This window comes from Capricornis sumatraensis, chromosome 15 (genome assembly GCF_032405125.1).
Source record: "Capricornis sumatraensis isolate serow.1 chromosome 15, serow.2, whole genome shotgun sequence".
In the NCBI taxonomy this organism is placed as follows: Eukaryota; Metazoa; Chordata; class Mammalia; order Artiodactyla; family Bovidae; genus Capricornis; species Capricornis sumatraensis.
The window spans coordinates 43,221,663-43,243,029 of record NC_091083.1 but is presented as its reverse complement, the minus strand read 5'-3'; the positions used below and the strand labels follow the sequence as shown (position 1 = coordinate 43,243,029).

The window sequence follows — 21,367 nt, the reverse complement described above, 5'->3', positions numbered from 1 at the left end:
GTGTCATCAGAAGAGTATAACAATCTGTTGCGTCCTCATTTTAGCAGTTCCTTCCTGAGATTACACCTGGGGCTCTTAACAGACATTGGGAAAGTCCGCTAGTATCACAGTGAAAGCAGTTCTTGTATTACTGAACCAAACTCAGGTCCACTTGCCCACTTGCAGTAAAGGTAACCTAATGACACTGGATTGTGGTGAAGGAAAGTTTAGTGTTTACTCTAAGGCACCATACAAAGAACCTGGGACTTCGAGTGCTCCAAACATGCGAGCTCCCCAGTGGGTTTCAGCAAAGCATTTTTAAAGGCCAGGTGAGGGAGGGGCATCTCGCTCATGCACAATTTCCTGATTGGTTGATGGTGAGGTCACAGGGGTTAACACTATCCATCCTTAGGCTCCAGTAAGCTGGGGCAAGGTGTTCAGGGAAATCTTCCATTTGGCGGTGATATTAGTATTTGTAAATCAACTCAAGAAGTGTGCATCAGATACTACCATCCGGGTGCTTCAGAGAGGAGCTCAAGCAGGCGATACGGGGAGGGGTTTGTCCGAGGAAGGCCCTATGGACTCCAGCTCCTTTCTATCAGGAGAGCCTCCTTCTCTGGCTCCGAAGTCCAGCAGTCTGTCTGGTGGGGAGTTTTGAAGAACCGAACATAAAAAGATAGTCACATGAATGGCCAGGCAGAAATATGAGCTCCTTCAGCGTGGATAAAAGACTGTGTGTTCCTAGCAGACACAGGATGAAGGGGGAAGTTGCCTCTGTTTCAAGTCTCCAGGGCTAGGAATGTCACCTAACAAACAAAAGGTCCTGGTAGATCGTTCTGAAATCTCCCTTTGTCCATTTTCAAGGCTGATTTTTACAAGATCACTTCCCTAACAGATTGATGAATGATCATAATTCTTTTCTTTTTTAATACTTTAATACATTATTGCTAAAAGATGCTGGCTACCTGACAACCCAGGGTTGCCACAAACCTTCAATTCGCAAAAACTGCAGTATCTGTGAAACATAATGAAGTAAGATGTTTGCCTGTATGATGTGTGCGTGTTAGTGAAAAAGTAGCCTAAAGCAAGTGGAATATGGTTCTGGGGCATTACAACTACGTTTATTCCCCAAATAGGTCACAGTATATGGAAGAATTGATCACACTGAAAAATCGTACTATTTTTTTTTTGTTCGAGCCACAGCAGTATATGGGATCCTAGACCAGGGATGGAATCTGGGCCCCCTGCATTGGAAGTGCAGAGTCTTCACCACTGGACCGCCAGGGAGGTCCCCGCTTCTGGACATTCAGAGCCTAAAGTTCACTGTGTTTTTAGTCATTCTTCATTTTCTGGATTGTATCTCCAGATGTATATTAGAAATATGTAGACAAGCATGAATTGTTTAACAGCAAGCTTAGTGCTCATTAGCTGCACTCTTGCTTTCTCCTCAGTTTAACCTCAGGCCACAAGGATCCTAGGATGCTCTGGGATTCTAGGGAAATTTGGACAACGGTTGATTGAGCCCAACTTCTTCAACTGGGAATGGTCATAATTCTTAATTCCTCTCTCTCTCCATTCATTCCCTTGGCCCTCCTCCCCTGATGCTCTGTTCAGCCATGTAAGTTGCTTTGGCCAGTGGGATAACAGCAAATATGTCACAATTAGAGATTCATAACTGCTGTGCAATTGGGCTTGCTCATGCCTGCCCTTTGTCATTATCATGAGAAGCACACTCCCAAGCTGCTCCACTGGTCCCAAGTGGATGAAATATGGACCAGAGCCACGGTAGCCCAGTCCTCCCAACCAAGGCCACTCTGAATCAACCAGTAGCTAGTAAACTGCCAGATATGGAAGCAGTCTCAGCCAAGATGAGCCAAGTTCAACCCAGATCAGGTGAGCCTCACAGACCCTGTTGCTGCTGCTGCTGCTGCTAAGTCACTTCAGTCGTGTCCGACTCTGTGTGACCCCAGACGGCAGCCTACCAGGCTCCCCCGTCCCTGGGATTCTCCAGGCAAGAACACTGGAGTGGGTTGCCATTTCCTTCTCCAATGCATGAAAGGAGCTGGACAAACACCAGTGTATGCTGCTAAAGTTTGTGGTTGGTCTCTATAAAGCATTTTAGTGGCAAAGATAATCAATATACCCTCTTTCCAACTCTTCTGGAAATTTCATCTATGTTCTTGTCTGCCCATCTACTTCAAGGAACTAGTTACAAACCCAGCACATTTTTAAGTACTTCCTGTAATACTGGAGAAGGAAATGGCAACCCACTCCAGTGTTCTTGCCTGGAGAATCCCAGGGACAGGGGAGCCTGGTGGGCTGCCGTCTATGGGGTCACACAGAGTCGGACACGACTGAAGTGACTTAGCAGCAGCAGCAGCAGCAGTAATACTGGAAGGATCAAGTCAATTTCTGTTGCCCTGCCTGTTTCAGGTGTGCTTCATGCTTTTCCTATGAATATTCTACTAATTATTTTGCAAATACCCTAATATCCTCTATGGAGACAAACTTTGGGTTTTTCCCTTGCTGCCAGCACCTGAATTCTTTTTTTTAATTTTTGGTGGGTGGGGGTTGGGGGAGGGCATGCTATGCATTATGCGAGATCTTAGTTCCCTCACCAGGGGTTGAACTTGTGCCGCCTGCATTGGGAGTAAGGAGTCTTAACCACTGGATTGCCAGGAAAGTACCAGCGCTCAAATTCTTGAAGCTGTTTCTTATGTCTGTCTCTCCCTCTGGAAGAGTTTTCTTCCTACCTTCTTGCCCCTACATTACTGCTTTTTTTTTGGCGGAGGGGAAGCAATCCCTGTCAAGTCAGTCACTTTCTGGGAACAAAAATCTAAATAATCATGTGGACACCAGACTAATCTGAGGTCATAAGAGATGAGTCAAGCAGAGAGTCATAGACTCAAAGAATTTGCGAAACAAGAAGGATACTGGAGATAAGCCATTGGAGATGGTGTCTGGCTTTGTCTAGCAGAGAAGACCAGTCTTTGAGATTTGTAGTTTCAGATCCTTGAGGCCACAACAGATACCCTCTCTGGTTTTTGCTCTGTAACAACAATCTCCAAACTCAGTGGCTGAATGCAACCAGCATTTTATTTGCTTATAACCCTGTAGTTTGGGATAGGCTTGACTGGGACAATTCATCTCAGCTCTGATGGAGAGAAGTATCTCTTGGCATCTTTTGGATAAATTATTCAAGTCGAACTTTTTAGTATCTGAGGTGTTACTTTGTCGTCTTTCCAACTGGTACAGTTTCAGTTATTAATCTCACTTATAATAACCTGAATTATTACTTTAACTTTGCAAAGACCCATAAACCACACTTGGGTTTGGTCTTGTGGCACACCAGAAAAGTAAAATATACCTGGAACAAACTGCTGGGTCATAAATTTAGGTCCATGAGCTTTTGACCAGCATTCTTAATCCAGCATCATTTAAGGTCCAAAAAGATGCAGCTATTTTACCTAGTATGATGGGGGCATCAATGAAAATATCCCTACTTGCCTAGGGGTGCATGTTACAAAAGTGGGTGTAAAAGATTTTAGGTCATTGCTTGACCTATTGTGACAGTGTTCAGTGTATACTTATGTAAAACCATGGAGAACTACAGCTGTGTGTTCTGCTCTGCTTAATTACTCAGTCGTGTCAGACTCTTTGCGACCCTATGGACTGTAGTCCACCAGGTTCCTCTGTCCATGGAATTCTCCAGGCAAGAATACTGGAGTGGATTGCTATGCCATCCTCCAGGGGATCTTCCCAACCCAGGGGTCAAATCCAGGTCTCCCCATTACAGGCAGATTCTTTATGATCTGAGCCACCAGGGAAGTCCATATAGCTGTGTAAACTCCTTCTATTACACACATTTAGAAATAAAGTGTGTACACGAATTGACAGTCTGAGCAAACAAAATTTCCTTGTTTGCATTTCCTAGGAGTGGGAAAGGTGGGAGAAACAAAGTAACATTTACTGAACATTTTGGTACCAGGCATTGTACTCATTCTTTCCACACTGATTTACTCTTTAGAATAGGGTTTCCCAGGTGATGCTAGCAGTAAAGAACCCACCTGCCAATGCAGGAGACATAATGAGACACGGGTTCAATCTCTGGGTTGGGAAGATCCCCTGGAAGAGGGCATGACAACCCATTCCAGGAATCTTGCCTGGAGAATCCTCATGGACAGAGAAGCCTGGCGGGCTATAGGCTACTCCCTCTGCATAGGACATGACTGGAGCGACTTAGCATCCACACACTCTTTAGAATAAAGAGCCCAGTGCAAGTTTGTCTCCATTTTCTAGATGTGGAGAACTGAAGCTTGGAGAATTGTCACCCACTTAAGATTGCAAAGCTAGTAAGTGGGGAGGACTGAAAGTCAGGGCATTTGCCTTTGCTGTCATCTCATCCGGCCTCCCACAGACCCGTAAGAAGTCCACTCATCTCCTCTCACTTTGGCATCACCACCCTCCACTCTCATTAGGCCCCACTGTTTTTACAAGGCTACAAGAATACACACTCATTTCTGTAACCCCAGTGGTATGCTGAATACTATCACAGCACAAAGTTCAGTTGCCCAGTCGTGTCCAACTCTTTGTGATCCCAGGGAAGAACGCCAGGCTTCCTTGTCCATCACCAACTTCCAGAGCTTGCTCAAACTCATGTCCATGGAGTCGGTGATGCCATCCAGCCATCTCATCCTCTGTCGTCCCCTTCTCCTCCCACCTTCAATCTCTCCCAGGATGACGGTCTTTTCCAATGAGTCAGTCCTTCGCCTCAGGTGGCCAAAGTATTGGAGTTTCAGCTTCAGCATCAGTCCTTCCAATATTCAGAACTGATTTCACAGCACAAAGCTGGGTAGAACCACACAAAATCAAACTGCTTCTGATATTCTTCACACAGCCCTTTGCATAGCCTTTACCTCCTAGCCTTGCCTTGGGTGTGTTCATCCTTTCCCAGTTCCAGGTATCACCTCCTCCAGGAAGCCTTCTCTGAATCCTCCTTTCATTGTCATTCTGCAATCTTCCCTGCCATCTTGCATAATGCGTTGCATGTATCACTGCTGTGAATTACTACTGTCTAGTTAGGTAGGTGTCTGTCTCCTCCATTAGATTGTGACTTCTCAGGGGGTTGAAGCTTCACCTTCATTGTAACTCTCAGCTGCATCAGTACCTATTTTCTTAGTTATTTTCTAAGCCTGTTTTTCCAGTCTCCCTTTGATTTTGACAGCCAACATTCTTTAAATCAATTATCTTTTGCTTAAGCAGCCAATGTCTGTTGCTTGCAACTAAGAATCCTGTCTGAAATACCAAGTAAAAACTCTAAACTTAAGACATAGGTCTGTGTGTAGATCAGGAAAAGAATTTAAACTGTTGTATTGTTTTTCCTAAGAAAGGTTATGTTCTCCAATAATTATTTTGAGATTAATTTTTTTCCCCTAGAAAATTGCAGGAATCTGCAAGGAAAACAAGCTGTATGATGGTGTTCTCCATTTTGAGTAAATACACTCTGTTGACATTTCATACTCTGCATTCATTTTTAGAAAATTTAACACTCAGTTGAAAATTAAATTGTGTATCTGATCTAATATTAAATCTAATGATGACACTTTGTTTACTGGGGGCAGAGGTGAAGGTGACGAACAAATTTTTGCAGACGTCTTGTCTTATGTAAATCTGTCTCTCTAGCCATCAAATGTCATCTTTTATTCAATTTTTATTTTCTATTGACACAGTTTCCACGATTCTTGATTTTTTAAAGCATTATCATGCAAAGACTGTTTTTTACTTATATACATTCTCATGTGCTTACTTCTGTGCTTATTTTTTCTACTGTTGATCTATACCATGATTTAATACCAAAATGTTATTAATGTTTTGATGATAAAAAAAAGAAAATATGTCCCCAGAAGATGACATCGTGGTTGAAATGCACAGCTGTGACAACATCTGCTTGAATACATTTAGAAAAACGATTAGGTTTCTTTCCCTTTGGGCATTACTCTGTTATCAGGCATCCATCAGACATATCAAAATGAATAGAACATTTTCAAAAACTTTTTTGAGCCTTTTCTGAATTGAAATTCCCATATAAAATGATTTATAGTCAAGTTTAAAGTTAAGTATTAAATCTCCTTTCTTGACAGAGATTTGGAAAGAAAAGAAACTAATAGGAAATATTTTTGGAGGAGAAAATAATATATGTTTTTAGGGTATACAGTAATATATCATCTGGAAAACAGAGATTGGGTTTCTTGTTTCTTAAGCACTGGGCATTGCGTTTCATTCTTATGAAGGGTTGTCAGCTGTTCTTTTTGGGGAATTTTAGGCGTAGATTCTCAGGAGCACAAGATACATATTGCTGCTGCTGCTAAGTCGCTTCAGTCGTGTCCGACTCTGTGCGACCCCATAGACGGCAGCCCACCAGGCTCCTCTGTCCATGGGATTTTCCAGGCAAGAGTACTGGAGTGGGGTGCCATTGCCTTCTCCAAGATACATATTAAATGATGTTAAGTCAGTATTTTAGGGTGAAAGCTGATGCAAGAAAAAAAAACTTGAATTTAATACATTGTATATTTTTTAAGAAGATAAGAGAGTCCCATGGTCAACAAAAAACAGACAACCTGGGAAGGCTCTTTGTAGCAATAACATCCACATGCAGATCCCCAGCACCTCTGACCCACTGAGTGGTAATCCAGAGGAAAGGTACAACGAACTTATCTGACAGGAATATTTGTGGATAAAAGTTGAATTTTTCCTGATACTAAAATTAACATAACAGTCATGACAATCAGGATTAACATTCAGGCTTGAGGTATTTTAGTCAGTCTAAAAAAAAAAATTCTTCCAATCTGAAAAATTCTGATGAAAGAAAAATTTGGAAATAAAATACATTAACAAGTTGGTTACCTGGAAACCACAGAGCTGGCAAGTCTAAGTACCTGGAATGATTCCAACCGTGGAAGTTAAGAAGATGAACACAAATTGTCTCTGATAGCCATGAGTCAGTTTAGGGGCAAGATGTGGTCAAAATTAGATACAGAAAGTCTATGGGGTGTTTCTACTTTGTTGCTAGTACCAATGCCAATTTAGGAGGAATGCAGGGGGCCACAGAGGTGGGGGGGAAATAAATTATGGTTTCAGAAACAATGAATAGTCTGTTTAAGAAGATGGGGATTAATTTACAGCATAGAGAATACAGCCAGTAATATTAGAAATACTATGTCTGATGACAGATGGTGACTAGACTTATTGTGATGATCATTTTGTAATGCATAAAAATATTGACTCACTATGTTGTACACCTGAAACTAATATAATATTGTGTGCTGATTATAACTCAATAAAATGGAAGATGGGGAGGCCTGGGGTATATTTTAGAAAGACTTCTGAGAAAAGAAGCCTAGAATTTTAAAATATGGGTACATGTTCATTAAAGCAAAACCATCCTATTGAACAACATTCCCTAATTATGCTGAGATATTAACGAATGAGTGAGTGAATGAAAGAAGCAAAATGAGAACATAGGAAATTTTTTCGTTACTTCTTATGGTTGCACAGCATTGCCGTATGTGGATGGACTGGGTTCAGGTGTGTGTGCACGTTCAGAAATTAATTTTTACCCAAGTCTGGAATCCAGAAGTCTGGAATCAAGGTCAGGGTCAGGCTCCCTTTGGAAGACCCCCAGGGAGACTCCTTCCTGGCCCCTGGCTTCTGGTGACTGCAGGGGTCACTTGGCTTGTGGTCTCATGACACGAATCTGCCTCTGTTTCACTTTCTTCTTTGTTTGTGTACTTAACAAAGTCTCCCATGTCTTACAAGGACACTCACCAGATTCAGGGACCACCCAGGTAATCCAAGATGATTTTACCTTGAGTTCCTTAACCTGACTACTATATTCAAGGATTCTTTTTCCAAAAAGTCACAACCGCAGATTCTGGGGAATTAGGACATGGACATATCTGTTCAACCTACTATATTGATTATTGCAAATAATGCCAAAGGAGTAAACTTCCACAAGTGGTTTTATATTTGTGCAGGTATAGACTCTACTTCATAGTAGACTCTTGAAGAGTAGAAGTAGGATTTCGGTGTCAATGGACAAATTTCTGTAATTTAGCCAAATTCTCCTCTATAGGAATTGTATCATTTTACACTCCTATCAGTTATACTTTTCTACAGCTCTGCCGGGCTTCCCCTGTGGCTCAGTGGTAAAGAATCCACCTGCAATGCAGGAGCCACAGGTTCTATCCCTGGGTCAGGAAGATCCCCTGGAAGAGGACATGGCAACCCACTCCAGTATTCTTGCCTGGAGAGTCTCATGGACAGAGGAATTTGTGGGCTACAGTCTATAGAGTCACAAAGAGTCGGACATGACTGAAGGGACTTAGCACTCAGGCACACATAGCTCTGCTACCAGAGTATGTTGTCAAATCATGTTTCTATTTTGCTAATCAAAATGGCATTTCAAGGTAGTCTAGTCTTAATTTGCATTGTAAGTGTCTAACTCTTGATTTCATTATCTGTATTTATTGGTGTCAGCAGGCTACTTCTTCAACAACATTCAAGGGTCTACAAAATACTTGACACTCTGAATCGCGAAGGATAAACATTAATTGCAAAGCAGGTGATTTGCTCAAGTCTAGCAGGAATTATTTTACAGTGCAACAGAAAATAAGAAGAGTATTTTTATTTATTTGTGTTTCACTTGGAATATTCATGGTGGGTGGGAGAAAAGCCCAAAATAATAACTTAAATTTCTTGGCTTTTTAGAAACAACTCTGAGTTCTATATTTTCATCAGTAAGTGAAGGCTAGATATGATGGATCAGATGAATCTACACGCATGAATGTCTGTTTCTGGTACCACCAAGTTTGGACCATGTCATGTGTGCGCGGAACACTGTTGTTTGTCTCCTCAGTTTTCTAGTTGCTCTGTCTCTCAACTAAATTGGAAGCTTTCGAGGTCAGGAGACTGCATCTTATACAACTTTTTATCCCCAAGGTTTACACTCATGCCTTGCACACAGCAGGTGCTCAACAACAGTTTGACTTTGATAACAGGTTGCTTTGCAACAGAAAAATTGAATTCCCTAAGGCAAGAGCATCAGTACAATGAAAGGTATCCTCTTAAAGGAATACTGTGGTGAATATTGTGACTTACTATGTGTAGCCAGGTACAGACTAAATTTCTGTAGCAAAGCCACCCAGAATGTCTTCACTCAAGAGGGAAGGTTATTTGTCTCTTGTGACAGTCATGGAAGGTTTGTGGTCCTGATGGAGATGACACCTGGAGATCAATTCTGTCATCATCCTGAGTGCGGGGCCTCCATCTCTGGGTCTGAGATTCATGCTATTGGGTTTATTGGTTGTCTATTTCTTTTTATTCCTAAGTAATATTCCTTTGTATGAATATATCCCAGTTCTATCAGTGCTATTTGACAACTTGAAAAATAGAGGTTCTAACAACCAGGAGATATTTTTTGGCATGCCTTGATTAAATATGTAAGACTGTTTTAGTTTTTTATCCCATTTTCCTTAACAAGCTTTTATTGAGTGCTTTCAGGATCAAATACTGTGTTCAGGAATGAGGATATAAGGCTGTGTAAATCGTTGGCTCTTCCCGCCAGTTAGTTTAGCTGATTGAGGAAAAGACAGTTGTATTATCCCAACCTGATGGAAACCACGTGATTTTCAACAGCTTAAGTTTGAACAGCTTAAGCCTGCTAAATGTTGTCAAAATTTGAAGCATCAAAGGATCCAGATGGCAATAAATATCCCTACAGATCTGCTGAAAGAAATCTCCAGACCATCTTGCATCTCAAAGTCTTGCCCCAGGTTACAGGCACCTGGCTTTAAAACGCATCTCAGCCTGAGAGTCAGGTCCCTCAGGTTCTCTTTCTGGTTCTGCTACTGTTTTGCTAGGTAGCCTTGCACAACACAGAGAACATGCACTTCCTACAAAGCAAGAGGTGAGAAGCTGAGGAGCCCTCCTGGTGAAGCACTCTCATATTCCAAGGGAGGATGGGTCCCAGGAACCAAAGGCCTCCTCTCCTAGAGTCTAAGCATTCCTTTCCCTACTGCCAAAGCTGTTCATTTTAGTGCATAATTGGAGCTCTGATTTTGATATGGCCAAAGGGTTTGCCACTCCTTCCCTCACTGTGTGTTAGTCACACAGGCGGGTCCAACTCTTTGGGACCCCGTGGACTGTAGCCCACCAGGTTTCTCTGACCATGGGATTCTCCAAGCAAGAATACTGGATTGGATCGCCATGCCCTCCTCTAGGGGATCTTCCTGACCCAGGAACAGAACCCAGGACTCCTGCGTTGCAGGCAGATTTTTTTATACTACTGAGCCACAAGTGAAACCTCACTACCTGGTGTGAACTCAGAAGTCAAAACTTAGATGGTTTACACTGTAAAAGCTTTGAAAGTTGTTCTACTGTAATGTTTCTGCAGCCATGAAATTAAAAGACACTTACTCCTTGGAAGGAAAGTTATGACCAACCTAGACAGCATATTAAAAAGCTGAGACATTACTTTGCCAACAAAGGTCCATCTAGTCAAGGCTGTGGTTTTTCCAGCAGTCATGTATGGATGTGAGAGTTGGACTGTGAAGAAGGCTGAGCGCCGAAGAATTGATGCTTTTGAACTGTAGTGTTGGAGAAGACTCTTGAGAGTCCCTTGGACTGCAAGGAGATCCAACCAGTCCATCCTAAAGGAGATCAGTCCTGGGTGTTCTTTGGAAGGACTGATGCTAACGCTGAAACTCCAATACTTTAGCCACCTCATGTGAAGAGTTGACTCATTGGAAAAGACTCTGATGCTGGGAGGGATTGGGGGCAGGAGGAGAAGGGGACGACAGAGGATGAGATGGCTGGATGGCATCACTGACTCGATGGACGTGAATTTGAGTGAACTCTGGGAGTTGGTGATGGACAGGGAGGCCTGGCGTGCTGCAATTCATGGGGTCACAAAGAGTCGGACACGACTGAACGACTGAACTGAAGTGAACTGAATGTTTCTTGATTCACGTTGCAGTAGAGAGAACTGGGGTGGGCGCACAGGCCGGAGACTGTAGGTACAGAAACCTGGGCCTCCAGGGGTAGGTAGAGGGTCGGGCAGATGCTGCACTCATCTGGAGAGGTGGTCTCAGGGGCTGGCCTACTGGAGAACTACATTTCCCAGGAGCACTGGTGGCCTGGCGAGCGAGGCACGTGCCCTGAGAGGGCGCACTGACTCCAATCGCGCGGAAAACAAGCCAGCCTGATTGGAGGTCGCTGTCACGGAGCATCCCGGGGCTCGGAGGACAGCGTGCGCGCGGAGGCCACCCTCTTTGTGACTCGCGGCGCCGCTGGGGCTCGCCCCCCGCCGGATCGCACTCCCGTGCGCCGCGCCCGTGGCGGGGGCGGGGTTGGTGGTGGCGGCCGGCGCCTCCCGCGGGGGCGGGGCGGCGGGTTTCGCGTCGACACCGCCTTCCTGCTCCGCCCAGCGCCGGCCCGGCCCCCGCCCCTCCTTCCTGGAGCCGGAGCTGGAGAGGCGGCGGCAGCGGCGCTGGCGGCTGCTGCCGGGCAGGGGGGGCGGCGAGCGGCCCGCGCGACACGCGCCGGCCCGACCCTCTGCTGTGATCCGCGCGGCGCAGGGGGTCCGGCTCCCTGCGGCGGGATGTTCTCCCGGAGGAGCCACGGGGATGTGAAGAAGTCCACCCAGAAGGTGCTGGACCCCAAGAAGGACGTGCTGACCCGCCTGAAGCACCTGCGGGCGCTGCTGGGTGAGGCGCGGCGCGGCCGAGGGCGCGCTCCTGCCGGGATCGGGCGGGGGTCGTCGGGCTGCGATACCGGGCTGGGGGAGCAGACCCTCCGCGTGGGTCCCGGCGTCGTTCCCCGCGGGCTTGCCCGGCGTCCCCCTGAGTTGTAAACTTACCCCTCCTCCCCCGGGTGGCCTCGGAGCCGGGCTGCGGCGGGACGGTCCCCTCCCCAGCAAACCATGGGGGTCGTCGCACGCACCCATCGAACTGTCATCTCCCCTCCCAGTTCTTAATTTTAATGTTTGAGTCCGAGACCCTAAGTGGTCCCAAGTGTGGTCCCAGCGCAGACTGAATTGAACTGTCATCTCCGGCTCCCCACCCCCGACCCCCCACCCCCCGCTCTGCCACTTTTAATTTTACTTTTTTTTTGAGTCTGATCCCCAGTAGACTGAGCCTCCGAATGGCCTCGGGATAAATTTAAGTGTCACCTCTCTTCCCATGGATCTGGCTGATTCGGTTTCTTTGTGTCCATGGTGTGAAGGGGGCTCCTCGTGTTTGCTGGGAGGGAGGGGTGACTTTCCTGGGTTCCAGGAGGCTGCTTATGCTTTATTGTCAAGATGACCCTGACGGTTTTGAGGCTTCTTGCGTTTTTGTGAGCCCACTGGGTGGAGGAACTGCAGACCCCAGGTGGGCCTGCACTTGACCTGGGATGAAGCTCACCCCCGTGGGTGTCAAGTGTTCCCAAGGCCTCCCTTCACCGGCCTCCTGTGATCTGTAGCCAGTTTGCTCCGCTGTTATTTGTTTTCTCTTCTACCTCCTTTAGTTTTAATTTTTGTTTAGCATGTAAACACCTTTACTGTCTATACTTCTCTTAGTGTATCTGGGGGCTATGAAAAAGATACTTTGTTTCTTCTAGATGTCTTTTCTTCTTGAAAGGAGCAAAATCGCCTGATTTAGGGCACAAAGTCTTGATGTGTCTGTCACTTGAGGAAAGAGAGCATAAGAGAATTCATTGTATGCGTGAGAATTTTAAATAAAGCTCTTGTTCATGAGATTAAAAGTTGCAAATGATTTCTATTTATACTGTAAAGTACCTCTAAGGAAGAAAAAGCCACACACCTAGTTTTGCCAAGTGAAGTTTTTCACATTCTCAGATTCCTGGAGATGCCACTGCCGGCTTGGTCAGTTTAGAATGAAATGTAAATTAGGTACTGTTAGAGGGATTAGCTTTCAAGACTTTTGAAAGTGAAATGCAGTCTTCTCGGTAAACTGAGCTTTCTACTTCCTGTACTGAAATACCAGGCACACACAGGTTGTATTGTGTGGGGCTCTTTAGTGACTGATTAACACCTACTGCAGGGACATTATTGATAATGGAGAGCAGAGCAAAGAGGTATTTTAAAGCAGTTGATGCTTGGGGACTTACTCTGTGGTAGAGAACTTGAACTTGTGTTCAGTCCAAGCGTACAGGATTAAGTTGGCTACATTTTGCAAAGGCAGAATCCATTAAACCTAGATGTTGGGTTTCTTAGAGACACATAGTACCTTGTTACCGTTCTGAGAAAGTAATTAATTTTCAAGGCCCTGTGGTTTCACTTGAAAGTGTCTGATTTTGAGGAACTTTGTTTTGTCCTTTCATTGAGACATCTGACCTCAGTTTTGTATCCTGGAGGGGCTCTTTCATATTCCTTATGTATACTGTTGTTGTTGTTGTTGTGCATTGGCTTGATGTACTTCGTTTATTACTGTAGTCTTTATTTGTAGGGACTAGATTTTTGTGCACATGTCTGAGGCATTCTGATTCATACTGTTTAGTGTAAACTCTTGCCTACAACTGTGGGTTTAAAGGCTTTAAAGACAAATAGTACAGCAATGTGGTAGTCCCACCACATCACATACCCTATTGATTTGCTACTTTATGGAAAAGTCTACTTAGAAAAAAAGACCTTCTGATCTAAAAGCTAGGACTTAGCCAAGATCAAGAAACTATTTGAATCAGGATTGACATACACACACCCAGGTGGCTCAGTGGTAAAGGATCTGCCTGCCAATGCTGGAGACACAAGAGATGCAGGTTTGATCCCCGGGTTGGGAAGATCCCCTGGAGCAGGAAATGGCAACCCACTCCAGTTTTCTTGCCTGGAAAATCCCATGGACAGAGGATCCTGGTGAGGTACAGTCCTTGGGTTTGCAAAGAGTCAGACACAACTGAACACACACGCACATATATGCAAGATAGATTAACTAATAAGGACCTACTGTATAGCCCAGGCAACTCTACTCAGTACACTGTAATGTCCTATATGGGAAAAGAATTTTAAAAGTGGATATATGTATATGTATAGCTGATTCAGTTTGCTGTACAGCAGAAACTAACGCAACATTGTAAATCAACTACACTCCAATAAAAATTAAAAATTAAAAAAAATAGAAAAAGACCAGATTTGTGTTTACCAGAGGCAGGATTGCGGGGGCCGGGGGGCGGTGGGGGGAGATAACTGAATGAATGCAGTCAGAAAGTACGAACTTCCCGTAATAAAATAAATAAGTACTAGGAATGTAACGTACAATGTGATGAATGTCGTTAACACTCCTGTATGTTATATATGAAAGTTGTTAAAAGAGTAAGTCTTAGGAATTCTCATCAGAAGAAAGAACATTTTTCCTATTTCATTACTTTTTATCTCTCTGAGATGATGGGTGTTCACTGAACTTTCTGTGATAATCATTTTGTGGTCTATGTAAGTCGAATCATTATGTTGTACACCTTAAACTTACACAGTGCTGTAAGTCAGTTATGTCTCAATAAACCAGCAGGAAACAAAATAGATATATTTGCAAAGAAAAAATCATTTGAAGGAAATGAATCGAAATTATTGTTGTATTTTTATCTGTATATGTAGATAATGCTCTTGCTTTTCACATATTTTCAAGTGATAAGACCACATTAGTTTTTAAATACAAAGTCGATACTGCTGACTGGGATCTGTAGCCTGCGGCTGCACGACCTTGGGCCAGTTCCTCAGCCCGTCTGTGAAGCTCAGTTTCTTCACTCTGTGAAGTGGGTGTGGTAATGTCTGCCTCGTAAAGGTGATTGTGAGTGTACTGTAAGGGCTGCTTCAGCTCCGAGTAGACATTTTACAGTTTCCTCTCTCGTCACTTCTTTCCTGTCATTAATAGGCTAGGACGAGCCTTTTGATAGGCTGTCCCTTCTCCTTTCTCGTTTCAGTAATTGTGATTGATCCTTTCTCTCTTCATAAAAGGTAGTCTGTATTTAAGACAACTGGCTGAGAAAGTTACAGTTAGCTGTGAAGAGGAGTGTATTTATTCCTATCACGGCAATGACTCCAGTTAGAACTTAACGTAGCTACTTTGACTTGGCTGTATATCATAGATTGGCCTGATATTATTAACTTTATATTAAAGGATGGGGGAGAACTGAGACCAGGAGGGGCTTCCTGGGGGCCAAACCAGGCATTGAATGTTGTGAATGTATTATCTAAGTTGGAGGAAGAACAAAGAGCTCTTTGATTCCCGACTCCCAGGTCTCCTTACGTTGCTGAAATTATCCTCAGGAAAGAAAATAAGTAAACAAAACAAAACTAAAATACTGTGTATTGCTCTCTTGCTGCTGCAGAGAGTCCATGCCTAATAACAAGTTGAGTGCCTACTATTAAATAGGGTTTAGGCATGGCATTGATGTGGCAAGAACAATAGATATAAAATATTTACTAGTAAGCATATAATGTGTTATGTAATTAGATAGTGGCTTATATGGTGGACTCCATTATAGGATTTCAAGGTGCAGAAAAGATCATTAATAACAAAGATGGGGGGACTTCCCTTGTGGTCTAGTGGTGAAGATTCCGCATTTCCAATGTGGCTTGGGTTCCATTCCTGCTTGGGGAACTAAGATCCCATATGCTGAGTAATGTGGCAAAAAAACCCTCCAAAACACTACTAAGACCAAAGATAGGGCATCTTAAAGGAGGTTTTACTCATACCAGGACCTAAAGAATGACTAAAGATTAGACTCACTTATATGTGAGCCATAGGTGTAATTTAAACTGCTCTGGTAGCCACATCTAAAAAGGTAAAAAAAGAAACAGGTGAGGAACTTCCCTTGTGGTCCAGTGGCTAAGACTCCACACACCCTGTGCAGGGACCCTGGGTTCGATCCCCGGTCAGGGAACTAGATCCCACGTGCTGTAACCAAAGACCCAGTGCAGTCAAATAAATAAATAAATGAATAAAATAAATATTAAAAAATAAAAATATTACAGAAAGAAACAGGTGACATTAATTTTAGTAATACCTTTTATTTAACCTTATACATCTGTTTTGTCGTGTTCTTGCCTGGAGCATCCCAGGGACGGGGGAGCCTGGTGGGCTGCCATCTGTGGGGTTGCACAGAGTCAGACACAACTGAAGTGACTTAGCAGCAGCAGCAGCAGCAATCCAAGTAAAATGTTCAATTTTTCCGTTATCTTCACATAACACGTCTTGGAAGTCGTGCACGTACTGTTCACGTGCAGCATGTCTCCGGTCAGACGGGCCGCATTTCCAGTGCTGCGGAGCCACTCATGGTCAGCATGGCCTGCTGGGCAGAGCAGGGTTAGATTTAGGGAAAGTCAAGGGTTGGGGAGAAGGCAATGGCAACCCACTCCAGTACTCTTGCCTGGAAAATCCCATGGGCGGAGGAGCCTGGTAGGCTGCAGTCCATGGGGTCGCTAAGAGTCGGACACGACTGAAGCGACTTAGCAGCAGCAGCAGCAGGGTGGGGAGGGCTTTTCCAGCCAAGAAGGGGAGGAGCTGGTGGTGGAGATGCACCTGGGAGATGATGCATGAGAGCAAAGAACCTCGGACACGGAGGACTCGGTGCTGGAACCCTGGCCCTGAGAGCGTCTGCAGTGTCAGGGCAGTGGCTGGAGTGGTGTATAGGCCAGGGGTGAGGCAGGACGGGGAGGTGGACTATGAGGTCATGGAGGAGACGAGGAGGGGTAGCCTGACCGGGTAGAAGCTGAGATAATTCACAAGGGGTTGGAAGCTTCAGTTTTATCCTGCAGGTGAGAGGGTGCCCTTGGAGAATTCTTAGCAGGTCACATGATCAGATTTGAGAACTGCCTCCCTGCCAGCAGGGCCAGGATAGAACTGGGCTGGTGGGAGGGCAGGGAGACCTTGGGAAGGTAGGCAGTGGAGGAGCTGACGGGTGACAACTGGAGAGGAGGGTGGAGTCTAGATTCAAGGGTGGTTTGCAGAAGCTGGACGAGGAGTGATGAATCTGAAGGAGAAGAGGTTTGGGGTCAGGGGCCACAGCCCAGTCAACTCTAGTGACCCCAAGGTTCAGACCAAATAATTTGGAACTAGAGAGGAGAGAATAGCTGCTCGCCGATGCTCTTTATGCCCATGGAACACAGTCGAATATTTTGATGCTTCCTTCTGTGCATCTGTTGCTTTAAGTAGGGACAAGTTCACTTATTCACACGTTGTAAATGTTGCCTTTTAAACTTCCTGTTAGCTTTTACCTGTGTCTTGTTCCTTTTATTTTTATTAACGACAGGTATTCGTTGAGACTATCCTCTGGTGATTAAATGGTTTCCTTTCTGGCAACCCACTCCAGTATTCTTGCCTGGAGAATCCCATGGACGGAGGAGCTTGGTGGGCTACAGTCCATAGGTCGCAAAGAGTCGGACACGACTGAGCGACTTCACTTTCACTTTCACTTTTCTTCATCAATCCTTTTTTCCTTTTTTTTTTTTTTTTTTACTCTTTCTTTCTTTCTCGGGTGTTAATACTACTACTCTAAACATCTTGGGAAATGGCTTTTTCTGCATTTTGCATTGTTTCCTTGGAATAGATTCACTGAAGTCAGGTAGCTGGGTTGAGCGTGTTTATGCCTTGATTCACTGTGCTCTCCTCAGTGTTGTTCATGGGCTCTCTGGCAGCAAGGGTGAAACAGTCAAATCCTCTGTAATCTGACCAGCAGTAAACACCTTGTTGGGAGAAGGAAGTGGAAACCCACTCCAGTATTCTTGCCTGGAGAATTCCGTGGACGGAGGAGCCTTGGCGGGCTGCTGTCCCTAGGGTCGCACAGAGTCGAGCTCGACTGAAGTGACTTGGCGGCAGCAGCGGCAGCAAACACCTTGTTAGAATTTGATCACTGATGTTAGGTAGTGGGGGTGCCACGGATAGAGCCAGAGGGTTGGGAGGAGACCCTAGCTAATAACAGCACAAGGTGAGTTTGGTGTGATATGTGTTGAGTTTGAGTGGAGAGGAGGAGATGGTTGGATGGCCTCACCGACACGATGGACATGAGTTTGAGCAAGGTCCGGGAGTTGGTGATGGATAGGGAAGCCTGGCGTGCTGCAGTCTATGGGGTTGCAAAGAGTTGCACATGACTGAGTGACTGAACTGAACTGTATTGAGTTTGAGAAAAAGGCGAGATCCAAATGGGACCATCGGGGAAATTGTTAGACGTGGGGTCTGGAGCTTAATGAGGGGTTAGGAGGCTGTGACATGGTTGTTTATCAGCGTCATGATCTCACTGGGTTGTCCCCCAATTTCTGATGATGTTGGTGTCCCCACCCCCAACCTGAAAATGGGGAAACTGAGGCTCCCAGAGGTGGACTCCTGCCCATAAGGAGCAGGGCTGGGAGTCATAGGATTGTACAGCTCATGTCGTGCTTTTGCTAGTTATCCTGACTCAAAAGCATATTTACATACCAGGGAATATATTTCCCCACCAGAATGAATGTTAACACGTAAACCAAAGCCCCTCAGTCTTCGCATGTCTCCCAGACATGTTGCTTTGAGTTTCGATGCCCTCTTCCTCGTCTGTTTTTACTGTATTGTTCTAGGCAGACCTTGAGGCCGTATTTGATATGAACATGACAGAAGATGAAAAGACTCCTCCTGTGTTTTCGTGTTTGCTGGCCTCTCCGTGTCCTTGGCAGCCATCACAGGTGGTAAAATATTTCCTTGGACATTAGTGCCACATGGACACTGTGCAGCCAGCATGAAGCTGGGGCATAGAACTCCAGGCCCTTCAGGCAGTCTTGGGATGGCTTCTCTCCGGTGACCTTGTTTGAAGCTAAGTGATTTTGCCCTAATGCTCCCTTTCTTCATTTTTCATCAGTTGCTCATATACCTGTAACTTCTGGAGTATGAAATGAACTTTGAACACATATATGTCACACAGATACCCCACCCCTGCTCCTCAGGCTGGAGATTCTCTGATGTGAGAAAGGTGGACTTAGGATGAAAGTCTGACAGCTCAGATGTTTTCTTTGAGATAACTGGAAAAGGCTGCCTTTGACCTTTTATTCTGGGAAGAGGGGTAATTGGTAGGTCCAGAGTATTTTGGATAAAACCTTTTATAATTTTTATTTTGCCTTTGACCTTTTATTCTGGGAAGAGGGGTAATTGGTAGGTCCAGAGTATTTTGGATAAAACCTTTTATAATTTTTATTTTGCCCTTGACCTTTTATTCTGGGAAGAGGGGTAATTGGTAGGTCCAGAGTATTTTAATGAAAACTTTTATAATTTTTATTTTGCTTGTAAATGCTTTATTTGCTGATAGACATACATAACTTCTACTAGTTGTTTAGCGTACTAATCTTTAGTCTCCAAACTAAGTACCAGAGAGAAAACTGTAGAGGACTGCTTATTGTGTTTAAAAAATTGACTTTCAAAATAGCAAATTGATTCAATTCAAAGTTTAAGATTATCTTTAAAAGAAGCAATATGTTACTCTACTGTAAAATCAAGCATAATGAAAGTATAAATGTAGTAAGCCACTGTCTTGTTTTTGGGTTTTTAAAAAAATTTGGTTTCCCATACTTTTTTTGAGTGTGTGTGCGTGGATGTGTGTGTGTGTCTGCTTGGCAGGGCTCTGTCTTTAGAGATTAATAAGGTACAAGTACGGAATTTGCAGTTTGCTAGGGGAGACAGACAAGTAAATGGCTGCATTTCCACGAGAGTGTTGCTGCTTGAGTAGGGTGCATGGAAATGTATGCTGCAGGTGAAGAGGAGGCACTTCAGAAAGCCCCTTGGAGAGCCCGGCAGTGCTTCCTGAGGGCAGGCGGGGCTGAGGTGGGTCTGGAATTGTGAATGCAGAAGTTTCCCATGTGGGCGTGTTGGGGGTGAGGAGACTGCGGAAAAGAGGAGCTGGTGCAGAGGTGATGGCATGGCCACCCCATGGCTGAGTGCACAGGTTTTCACCCTATGCTGTGGGTGGATGTTGGGAATCCAGGCAGGAGTTTTAAACAGGGGAGGAGCCAAATCCAGTGTCTTACCCCCGTGAATGGTCCAGGAGCCCCAGTCTCCCTGAGGTTTGAAACATGGATGCCTGGAGGGGGAGAGCTCCTCTCCTTTGAGATTACAATCCTAGAGGATGTAGCCTGCGCTGCCTTTCCCTCCACGGGGAGAGCACCTGCCTTAATTGAATTCACCGTGAGAAGGAAGCAGAACGGAGAGATGGAGAGTGAAGAGAGTCCATGGATCCTGTGTGAATCGAGGAGCTCAGCCCCGTCTGCACCATCCCCACCCCGAGCTTCTCAGCTGTAGGAGCGCAGAACACCCTGGTTTTTCACTCTGGCCAGCTTGAGTCCTATTTCTGGGCCTTGCCATGGGGAGAGCACACATTCATATGCCAGGAAGAGACTGGGAAATTCCAGATCAAGGATGGATGGGTCAGTGTGTGTGTGTGTAGATATGATTTTTACATTTTTTAAGACCTGGGAGAATTTGAGTTTATGTACATGTAGGAGAAGGAAATAATAAAAGAGCAAAATTGAAGAAATAGTAGAGAGAAAGGGGCTAAAAAGGTGAAAGTTGTGATCTGCTGTGGGATCCAGAGGGTGGGTCAGAACAGGCTTGACACAGGGGCTCCTCTCTGTCTGAGGCCGCTCGGAAGAAGCAGGAACCGGTTGCGGGGTGACACGGTGGTGCAGGGACCTCTCGGACCATGGCTTCTGCTTTTTCTGTGAAGGTACGAGGGCAAGTCAACTGCTGACTAGTTTTCTCACTGGTATAGTGACAGGAACTGAAGGTGTCTTACTCCTTTTTCTCTGCCATGTATCTTCATAAAATAAACACTGTAATCGGAGAGGCTTTGTTTTTGTTCATTGTGGGGGGTGGGGATGATCTCATAAATGCAATTTATCTTATGTAATTGAATGCTTGGCCAGAAGGGGGAAATGTATATGTATGTAAATCGGTTCAGTTCAGTTCAGTCGCTCAGTTGTGTCCGATCCTTTGCGACCCCATGGACTGCAGCATACCAGGCCTCCCTATCCATCACCAACTCCCAGAGTTTACCCACTCATGTCCATTGAGTCAGTGATGCCATCCAACCATCTCATCCTCTGTCGTCCCCTTCTCCTCCTGCCTTCAATCTATCCCAGCATCGGGGTCTTTTCAAATGAGTCAGTTCTTTGGATCAGGTGGCCAAAGTCTTGGAGTTTCGGCTTCAACATCAGTCCTTCCAATGAATATTCAGGACTGATTTCCTTTAGGATGGACTATATATAAAACTGTATATATGTAAATATGTATAAATATGATGTATATATATATAAATAAATAAAATGGGGACAGTTTAAGTGGTACGGATGCTGCCTGCCCTTCCCGAGCGGTGGCGTGAGGAGGAT

At 44.8% G+C, this 21,367-nt stretch overlaps 1 protein-coding gene across 1 annotated transcript in view; it reads left to right on the top strand.

The window, feature by feature from the left end:
* Positions 1-11,568: 11,568 nt before the first annotated feature.
* The window catches only part of RALGAPA2 (Ral GTPase activating protein catalytic subunit alpha 2), a 252,419-nt gene continuing 242,620 nt past the window's right edge, over positions 11,569-21,367 (top strand). Inside the window, exon 1 of the mRNA XM_068986760.1 lies at positions 11,569-11,741. Within this exon, the coding sequence (XP_068842861.1) occupies positions 11,636-11,741 (106 nt within the window). The 5' untranslated portion in view covers positions 11,569-11,635. The remainder of the gene's footprint in view (positions 11,742-21,367) is intronic.